Genomic DNA, 10,846 nt, shown 5'->3' with positions numbered 1-10,846 from the left:
AAAATTAGACTTGCTCTTATACGTGATAACATTTGGCTAATAAATTTTAGCTAGAGTAATCTAAAACATGAATCCACTATCTTTATTACATAAATATTTATATAGGAGTAGCACCAACTTATCCAAATCCAAATATAATCTTTTTAAGAAAAAAGTGTAAGAACTTTTAAAAAAAATCAATCTAGCCAATATATTGGAACCCATACTCACCAGGATTCTGGTCAACAATGACATAACCTTCCCACCTACCTTCCAAAAATTTCATATTTCACCATTGGATTCCTCGGAGCTTTCAATATTTCATCCCCAATCATCAAAGTTCAAAACTTTATCCATTTAAAACAGTTACAAGATTATCACATTGTGATTTGAAAATCTTTCACAAGATTCAGTGTAATTCACACCCATCTGAGCAGACATTTTCAAGATTCCATTTTTATACATTTTTGTTTGGCTGATTCTAAACACCCCCCCCCCCCTCCTGGCAGATGGGGTTATGATGATGATGATGCACTTGCAATAATCAATCAAAAGATTCAAAACCCATTTCAAAGATTTGTCAACAAGTCTAGAACAACAGACCTTGCAGTGTCAGATCCCAAGATCCAATTTTTACAAACGTTGACTTTGACTTTTGAGGTTTCTTGCAAGGCTTTCAAAGTTTCAATCCCTTTTCAACTATGTTAACATCAAAAGAATAAATCTTGAAATACCCATTTCAGAAAAAAACACTTTCTTGTGAAAAAAAGCTGATATTGATGGTGGAAGAAGGAAAACACCATGAAACCTGCAACAAAGAGCTTGTTGAAGAAGATGAAAATGGAGGCCCAAAAAGAGGGGCTTTTGTGGGGTTTAACATTAGGGCTCCAGTTGATTGGTTCAGTATGTTATCAAGAAAAACACATTGGAGTTTTGTTGGTGGGGTTGTGGTGGTTTATGGGATAAATCAAGGGTTTGGTGGAGCTCTTGGTAGGGTGGGTACAGAGTATTACATGAAAGATGTGCAGAAAGTTCAACCTTCTGCAGCACAGGCTTATCAAGGAATCACTAACATTCCTTGGATTATTAAACCTGTTTGGGGTCTGCTTACTGATGTTGTTCCGATTTTGGGATATCGAAGAAGGCCGTATTTCGTTATTGCTGGTAATCGTATAAAAATTTGATCTTTGATTACTTTTGCAGTAGTTGATAAAGTGTAGGTAGATTAGAGTTTGTTATACATTACAACCGCGTGTCACATGGTTCACGGTTAGGCCAGGGGGTGTGGTTTAAAGCCCCTAGGGGCTTTATTACGTCACGTCAGATCCACCTAGGCGACATGTCATATGGGGGGCTTTAAAGCCCCTCCCTTTAACTTGCATGCAATGGTTTAAAGCCCCCCTATTAAACAATAAAAAAGATTTGATTTTTTTTGAACGGCGATATTCTACAACAGGCGATAGGTATCGCACCCGCTTAGCAGGCCCTCCACCCCACTCTGGCACAAGACTATGTTGACTTAACCGGGCCCACGCTTGGCATCAGAGTTTGGCTTGGCACTCCCCGAGAAAATTTCCAGCCCACCGGCATCCCCGGCAGTTGCATCCTGCACAAGAGTCAGGACTCTCTGGAGTAAATGCACTGTAATAGAAAACTCGGGTGTGCTCCAGGATTCGAACTTGAGACCATAAGGTCCCAAGCCTTATCCCGTCATTGCATAACCACTTAGACAAGTCCCAATGGGCCCCACCTGCACACCCCTTTAGCGCTGGTTAGTGTGCTGGCGGGCCATCAATGGCACCCCCTCTTTGGCGGGCAGGGGGTGGGTGTGGGAGCTATGGGTGCTAACGGAGGTGATGTGGCCAGGGGCGGTATACCACACCCCCTGGCCTTGGTGAGTGTTGGGGAATTTGATAGTTTCAGGGTAATGATAGCTAAATAGTCTGGATGTTTTTCGTATATCATGTATGGAGATGATTTTCGATAAGTAGTATTTCGACCCTATAGTGCCTGAGTTACACAAAATCAACTTTAGGCTAATACGGGCAACCGACATTTAAGTGTAAGACAACAACTTAAGTAAAACTAACAGAATTAGTGTAAGAAAGTTGTAAGTTCTGATTGATGTATAGGAGATCTTTTATGTTTTGTTTCAAAGACCAAGGAACAATATTTATGATACTTCAAGTTCAAATTGATACAACTTTTTATGAAACACTAGGGGTGTAAACAAGCCCAGAGGCTCGAGAGCTACTCGTTATCTGCTCGGTCAAAAGCTCGAACGAGCCGAGCTTTAACGATCCCGAGCCCAAGCTCGAGCCTGAAATAGAGCTTGTTTAGTTATGGAGCCCGGGCTCGAGCCTGAAATACAAAGCTTGTTTAGGCTCGCGAGCCTAAACAAAAATTTATTTATTTTATATATAATATAATAATAACGATGATAACATTGGCGAGCCGAGCTCGAGCCGAGCTTTGGCTAGTTTAGGCGATACTGAAGCGAGCTCGAGCCGAGTTTTTAGCTCGTCTGATGTTGTTCTTAAAATAGCTCGAGCCGAGCTCGAGCTTTGGGTTTTACTCACGAGCCGAGCTCGAGCTCAAATAAGTAGGCTGGAACCGAGCCGAGCTCGAGCTTCAAAAAAACATGACGAGCCGAGCTCGAGCCAGAGCATTTACTATTTTGAACCTCTTATAAAATACGAGTCACATAATTACTTACATAAAAATTGCAATTTTTTTTCAGGTATCATAGGAATTCTATCGATGTTTTTCTTGTCATTCCACGAGAAACTGCATATTGTGCTAGCACTACTGTCTTTAACTGCTGGAAGTGCTGGCGTTGCAATAGCAGATGTAGCCGTTGATGCGTGCGTAGCGCAAAACAGCGGTATTCATCCTTCACTTGCTCCAGACATGCAAAGCTTATGTGCCCTCAGTTCTTCCATTGGACGCCTGATCGGATTTGCTTTAAGTGGCGTATTTGTACACTTAATCGGCCCCAAGGTGTTTTTCCTTTTTGTTGTTTTTTTTAATTATTCGTGTTGTATTTACTTACTTTTCCGTGATCATTATTCTCTTTTCTATAGTTAGATTTTAGAGTAAAATGCCATTTTCGTCCCTGAGGTTTGGCCAGTTTTGCGACTTTTGTCCAAAGGTTTGTTTTTCCGCATCTGAGTCCAAAAGGTTTGAAATCTTGCCATTTTCATCCGGCCCGTAACCCGTTAATTCCATCTATTTTTCTCCGTTAAGTCAGGGGTATTTCCGTCTTTTTTGTCAACTTAAAGGGCAATTCAGTCTTTTTCGCTTTATGTAAAAGCATTTAGCATAAATAATTTACAAGTATTCAAAAGACCGAATTGCCCTTTAAGTTAACAAAAAGACGAAAATACCCCTGGCTTAACGAAGAAAAACGGAGGGGGTTAACGGGCCGGATGAAAATGGCAAGATTTCCAACCTTTTGGATTCAGATACGGAAAAAACAAACCATAGGACGAAAGTCGCAAAACAGGCCAAACCTCAAGGACGAAAATGGCTTTTTACTCTAGATTTTCTTTATTTTCTAATAAACTGTGTTTTGTTTAAAAGGGAGTTTTTGGCTTGCTAAGTATACCGTACGCGCTCGTGTTACTAATAGGTCTTGTACTCAAGGAACCTCACTCACCGAGCTTTGCTTATGGACAGGTGCATACATCTAGCCTTTCAATAAATCTAGAGTAAACTTCTGTTTTGCTCCCTGTGGTTTGGTCACTTTAACGGTTTTGCCCCAAACCTTTAAAAATAGCCATTTTACTCCCTGATGTTTTGGTTTTGTTGCCAGTTTGCTCCCTGCGGGGAGCAAAATGGAAAAACAAACAATTTGGATGGAGTTAGAGGCGGGGAGCAAACTGGCAAAAAAACCGAAACATCAGGGAGTAAAATGGCTATTTTTAAAGGTTTGGAGCAAAACCGTTAAAGTGACCAAACCACAGGGAGCAAAACGGAAGTTTACTCATAAATCTATTCATTCTACAATGTATATGTGATATTTGGAAAGCTTTTATGCTTTGCGTATGTAATAATTATGGAAAAAATCTTCTTTGGATATCAGATAAGTGAGAAATTTGCTGCTGCCGCTACGGCTATGTGGACTACGTTAAAATCTGAAGATGTTTGGAGGCCGTGTTTGTATATGTATCTATCGTTCGCGTTGAGCTTGAATATATATGATGGGTTGTTCTACTGGGAAACCGATTCTAAAGCGGGCCCATCTTTCTCCCAGGTATTTTTCCATCCTCTTTAGTTCAATAGTCACACACATATTGATATGATAAAATGGGCGGGTCACGCGGGTTGAGTAATGGGTCAAATGAGTTATTTTTTTAGTACTGTTCAAAACTGGTCAGGTTGACCCACAACCAATTCTATATATATTAATTCATAGCATTTTGATGAATAGTAACTTGGTTTTTTTTTGTCTTTTTTATAGTTCACCCCTCAACTTTCAGTATTGACGCTTACACCCCTTCAACTTTGTGAAATGTCGTTTTCGCCCCTCGAGTTTTACGTTGCTAATTTTAGTGTACGTGTCAGTATAAATTCAAGTTTGTTTACGGTTCGACGTAAATTTTTTTCGGAAATGACTAATGAGTCGGGTCAAATATAATCTGATTTCATGCTTATTTTCATGTACGTTTTCAGTTGGTCTTTGTTTTGATGCAAGTTTTGTCGTGTCGGTATAAATTCAAGTTGGTTTACATTTCGACTTAAAACTTTTTTTGGAAATGAGTCGGGTCAAATATAATATGTTTTTATAATTTATGATGTAATGTGTTTTTTATTAACCTTCTGATGTGCATAATCGAGTGTCTTCAATGAACCGAAAACATGTACATATCGTTTTGATCATATAACGACTATATTTTTTGAGTTTTCTTTTCTGGGTGCTATTGCATGCGTCAATAGTCAATACAATAACGAACCGAACCCATACAAACCGAATTTCCGCCGCGTCACTGTCTTTCTAAACTATATACAATATCACTTTGGCCCCCTCGACTTTCTAATACGTGTCGGTATAACTTCGACTTTCTCTACGTTTTGCGTCATGTGAGTCACTTGTTAGAAATTCGTGTTTTTGTTTACCGCCTTTTTCCAGTTTTACGTCCCCCACTTAGGGATGGCAATGGGTCGGGTCGGGTATTGGTAATCCCATACCCAACCCGCTTGTAAAATCGTTTCCCATACCCGACCCAATACCCGTCTGGTATTTGTCGGGTATCGGGTATACCCACTAATTTGTTAAAAAAAATATTCGTTGGGGGTTTCCAAATACATTTTTTTACTATTATAATTCTTATATGTTTTATTTATACAGCAACTGTTACAAATAAAAAACGTACATTACATAATACAAGTTTTATCATATTCATAAATTAGTAATAGCTTTATAATACTTATACACTTGTATGTATATACTTCACAACATACAAAATATAAATACTATTATCAAATACATATACTAAAAGAAAATTTATTTTTCACATTATGAACTTATAAAATAAATCACTAATAGACAAGGGTTAATGAAAAATAAAAATATAAATTACAAAAACCCGGGTATATAGTTCGGGTAAACGGGTATTATGTGGTTTCGGGTAATCGGGTCGGGTATCACCTAATCCCATACCTGGCCCATACCCACGAAAATTTTTAAAACTAATCCCATACCCAACCCAATACCCGTCAGGTATCGGGTATACCCGTCCCGTTTGTGTCGGGTTTCGGATATACCCGTCAGGCTCGGGTATTTTTGCCATCCCTACCCCCACTCTGCAACGCGGAGGGCTTAAGACTAGTTTTTATGCATTTAAAAGTTTGTAAAAACTAAATTATTACAATATCAATCCTCTTTTTGTTAAGTGGTTTAAGAGGTTCCATGAATTAAAATTACACTTTGGGTGAATTTTTATAGATTAATTATATTAACTACTAGTAAATTAATCTTTGATATCATGTATGCAGGAAACTATTGGTTTTGTATTATCAATTGGCTCGGTTGGGTCCCTTTTAGGCGCAATACTCTATCAATACACCTTAAAGACCTATCCTTTCCGAGCTCTACTATTTTGGTCACAATTATTTTTCGGCTTATCAGGAATGCTGGATCTTGTCTTCGTACTAAGACTCAACCTCAAACTAGGAATGCCCGATTATTTCTTCGCGGTTATCGATGAAAGCGTGCTTCAAATGGTAGGACGTTTGAAATGGATGCCACTTCTCGTCTTATCTTCACAACTTTGTCCACCTGGCATCGAAGGCACGTTCTTTGCTCTGCTAATGTCTATCGACAATTTCGGCCTCATGTCATCTACGTGGTTAGGTGGCTTACTTCTTCATGTCCTACGTGTCACGAGGACGCAGTTTGACAACTTGTGGCTAGCCATTTTGATACGCAATGTGTTGAGAATCGTTCCGCTTTGTTTTCTGTTTTTGGTGCCTAAAGGTGGTTCTGATTCGTCGGGTTTTTCTCGTTTGGAAGTGTTGCAAGTTGTAGACGATGGTGAAAGTGATATAGAAGTGTTGAGTGTGTCGGAAGATGCTGAAGCGTCGAAAGCTGAGGAGGTGGAACTCACGCCGCTTGTTAGTAGTTAGAACTTAGAAGAATTGATGCAAAACTATTTATGAAGCTGCATTTGATTGGGAAGTTGAAGAAGAAGAAGAGACATGTTTTCGACAACTTTTGTTGTAAGTTTTTTTTTTTTTTTTTTTTTTTTTTTTTTTTTTTTTTATGGTATACGTCATTTAAGCGAAAAAAACATCTGTTAAAGTTTGTGTTTATAAGTAGAATACACGTCTATTCTTTACATTTTTCATTTTTGTAAAACACTTCAAGTTATAAGTTGGATAACGAGTCAAAATGGGTCTCTTCTAGTGCGAGTTGAAATGAATTGGTTTTTTTAGGTTTAGGTACGGATGTGGTATTAGGTAATACTAGACCGATTACTCAAAATAGGGATACTCGTTCAAATGAACCGTATAGAAAACATTCTTTTTTTTTATTTAGTTTTTTTGTCTAATACATTGGGTTTCTAGTTTTTATATTTCTAATTATCTTGTATAATAATCATAGTATGGAAAAACATGGATGGAAATTTTAACGGGTAATTATAACACACTAACATGTAGACTTGGTACCTGATGGGTATTAGACATGATTTTACAACTAAATATGAAACAACGGTTACCAATACTCGTTTTACCATCATTCCTAGACGACACTAACCGGACAAATTAATCTCAATATAAAACATGATCTCAGTTAAACTAGTTAGACTGAAGGGTGTGGGATCAACAAAGAGATTGAGAGGGATGATGTGGCAGTTGGGAGGAAAGGGAACACCGCCCTGTGGAGGTTCGGTGAAATTGTGGAGGAAGGGGAACACCGCCCTCTATGGAGGTTCGGTGCAACGTGGAGCTGCCCCCAACCACCCAGACTTCTTTCTCAATGTTACTATATGAAAATGAAATTTTCTTTTGGAATATATTTTTGATGATATTGTTTATATTTTGTATGCAATAAAGCATGATCTTATATTTTAGGATTTATATTACAACGTTTTAAATATTTTACATAATAATGATCTATTTGTAATTTATCATCTATTCTATACTATATAATAAAAGAAATTGTCATTATATTAGGGCATCTCTTATAGATAATTATTATTTTAGTTTAATATTTTCTAATTAATTATAGATAACCCTTCTACATAATATTATTTGTTTTAATATGTTATGGAATTTATAGTGAGACATAATACAATGCAACAAATACGTTCCGTCATTATCACTCCAAGAAATAAATTATAGAAAGATAGTTATTAAATCCTTCGTAGGTAAGATCATTCACGTTCTTTTCTTTTAAAACTTTAAGCATTAGAGCATTCACAACCAAAGAACTAAATTGTGAGTGTGGAGTTTTTAAAATATAAAGAGTATGAAAAATGGTTGTGAGTGAAGGAGAGAGAAAATGTTACTGTTCATATGTATATTTGGGGGGACACTGTTCACCCACTATAATTTTTTAATATATATTGAAAGTGGTTGTGAGTGAAGGAGAGAGAAAAATGTAATAATAAAGGTATAAAAATATTATTTAATTGAAAAGGAGAGAGAAAAAGTATTTGTTTTTAGTAGAAATATATTGATATAGGAGTTGTTTTTTAGTGGAATGTATGTATAATTTTAGGGGGCTGGATGTGAATGCTCTTAGGAAGTAACTTGTGCATTGATATTTGTACAAGCAAATTGAAATAGTGAAAGTGTGAGGAATTTTTTTTATTAATCGGTATACAAAATTATATTTATTCAACTCATGTAAAACGCGGGTTTTTAAAGATATAACTTTTTTTTATTATTTACCATACAAAGTTACATTTATATAACACGTGTAATAAACGAAGTTTTTAAAGATATAACTTTTTAGCATTTGCTATGTAAATTAGATTTATTCAACACGTGTAATACACGGGTTTTTTAAGGATACAATTTTTTTTATTATTTGGTAGAATTTTCAACCCGCTTATACATGGGTTTTTTAAAGATACGACGTTTTTAATATTTAATATACAAAATTACATTTATTTAATATGTGTAATACATATGGTTTTTAAAAATATAACTCTTTTTTAGATATATTCAACACGTGTAACATACGGGGTTTTTAAAGATATAGTATTTTTATTATTTGTTAGATTTATTCAACCCGATTATACACGGGTTATTTAAAAATACGCCGTTTTTAGTATTTAGTATACAAAATTACATTTATTTAATTTGTGTAATACATATGGTTTTTAAAGATATAACTATTATTATTTGATATATAAAATTACATTTATTTAACCCGTACAATATACGGGGTTTATAAAGATATAATTTTTTTATTATTTAATATATAAATTTCTATTTATTCAACCCGTGTAATACACGGGGTTGTAACCTAGTATTTTAATATATTATATAGCTAGTAAAGCATAAAATCATAGAAAAAATATAATAGTATAAAAAATGTTTCTTAAAACCCAATGAATACTTTTTAACATACCAACGAGTATATTTGATTGTGTGGGTATGTTCAATAGTGAAGATCTTACTGGTAAGTATGTATAATAATGATAACAATAATAATAATTGAATAAAACTAGTATTAACCCCCCCCCCCTCTCCCCGTCGCGTTGTGATGGATGCGTAAAACCGTGAGAAATAGCACCAATGCCACATTATCGACAACGACCACCAATACTGAAGTTGCCGCATGTTAATGTAACACCCCGTGTTTTCGAATGTCAAAGTCAAAGTCCAGGTCAACTTTGACTTCTTTGACTGTTAATGTTTCTTTTTACTTTTAGTATTATGTGGAGTAAGTGTTGTCTAAATGAAATGATCGAATGTTTAATCAATGCGACCGAATTACGACTGTGAATAGTAGGAAGTAACAATGCGATAAAGTTAATCAATCAATAATCAAGCTAATCGGTTTATCAATCAAGCTCGAGACTCGAATTATGTGAACTCTGGTATTGTTATACGTGTGTGTGTGCCTTATGTGTTACTTGTGCGTGTTTACTTATATGTTTGGTGTGGTATTCAAGCAAATCAATCGAAAATCGAATCAAAACTCGAAAAGCAATCAAGCTCAATCGAAACCGACATCGAAACGTGAAATGTAGATGCTTGTATGTAGATATAGTGATTGGGACTGAAAGTAACTTGACTAGGAACTCTATCATATTCGTATCATCGTCCATCGAAATCGAAACATCGAAGATCGTCGCGAAACGCTCAAAGTGGGTCGCGGATCGAACAGGAGGCATCCTGGTCGAACAGGCCAGCCGATCGGCTAGCATCTTCCTAGCCGATCGAGCAGCCCATTCGATCGGAGCTCCTGGCCGATCGGCTGCCACTTTCCTCTTTTGGAGCCTATAAATAGGGTTGTCATTGTCACACTTTCTATTTTTGGAAAGCTCTGACCGAACCAGCCTTCTTCTTCACCTTTTCTCAGATTTCTCTCAACTCCGGTAAGTTTTCACTCTAATTCTTGTACGTTTTTGATCATTGCATGATTCTACACCTTTCTAGCTTTCGAAACTCGATTTCTAACCGTGAAATCACCAAGATCTAAGTGTTCTTGGGTGATGTCATCATGGTGTTCTTGAAGAACACCAAACTTTGGCCTCATTCAACTATGATGTTTATGAAGTTGAGATTTTTGATGAACTTGTGAAAATCGAAATTGAAGCTTGAATGATTGGTGTTTGGGTGAAACTAGGATGAAATTCATGCTCAGAAACAAACCCTAGTTGAAAACTTGAAGAATTAGTACTAAAACTAGGAATTTGATAATTACCCTCTTATGTGCTAAGTGGGTTTTGATTGTATAGTGAAGATGATGATATGTTTATGCTAGAAATCATCATAGTTGATAGTTGATGCAAGATACTTGAACAACTTGCAAGTTCGAGTAATTGATCATAAGTGATAGTGGTGAATTTTGGATGTTAATCTTGGTAAAAAAAAAATAGCTAGTTAGGAACTAGTTAGTAAATATGTAAAATCATGCACATTAGGTGTTTGTTAAAATGCCTAAATGAAAACTAAGTGTTGATAATGTGCCTAATTGAGTCTTGTGAACTTAATAGTGCAATCATATGTGTTAATTGGTGATTTGACTTTTAAATAGTCAAACCGACCATTAATAAGATCGAATGGTAATTGTGATAGAAAACATGTAAGATGGAATAGTCATAATTAATGATGACTAATATAACCGTCTTACGAATTATGATGATAGTTTGACGCTTGACAAGCTAGGTAGAGGCTTGGAAAGGAA

General features: G+C 36.2%; 1 protein-coding gene across 1 annotated transcript; it reads left to right on the top strand.

Annotated features, from left to right (window-relative positions):
• The first annotated feature begins 223 nt into the window (after positions 1-223).
• On the top strand, positions 224-6,878 carry LOC110920746 (probable folate-biopterin transporter 2). The gene is made up of 5 exons (XM_022164944.2): positions 224-1,143; positions 2,720-2,979; positions 3,562-3,657; positions 4,064-4,234; positions 5,977-6,878. The coding sequence occupies exons 1-5, from the start codon at positions 759-761 to the stop codon at positions 6,604-6,606; spliced, it is 1,542 nt and encodes a 513-aa protein (XP_022020636.1). The 5' UTR covers positions 224-758; the 3' UTR covers positions 6,607-6,878.
• The last annotated feature ends 3,968 nt before the right edge of the window (positions 6,879-10,846 follow it).

The sequence above is a fragment of the Helianthus annuus genome, chromosome 17, assembly GCF_002127325.2.
Source record: "Helianthus annuus cultivar XRQ/B chromosome 17, HanXRQr2.0-SUNRISE, whole genome shotgun sequence".
Taxonomy (NCBI): Eukaryota; Viridiplantae; Streptophyta; class Magnoliopsida; order Asterales; family Asteraceae; genus Helianthus; species Helianthus annuus.
Note: the sequence above shows the minus strand (reverse complement) of the source record. Positions and strands in the feature narration are given on the sequence as shown.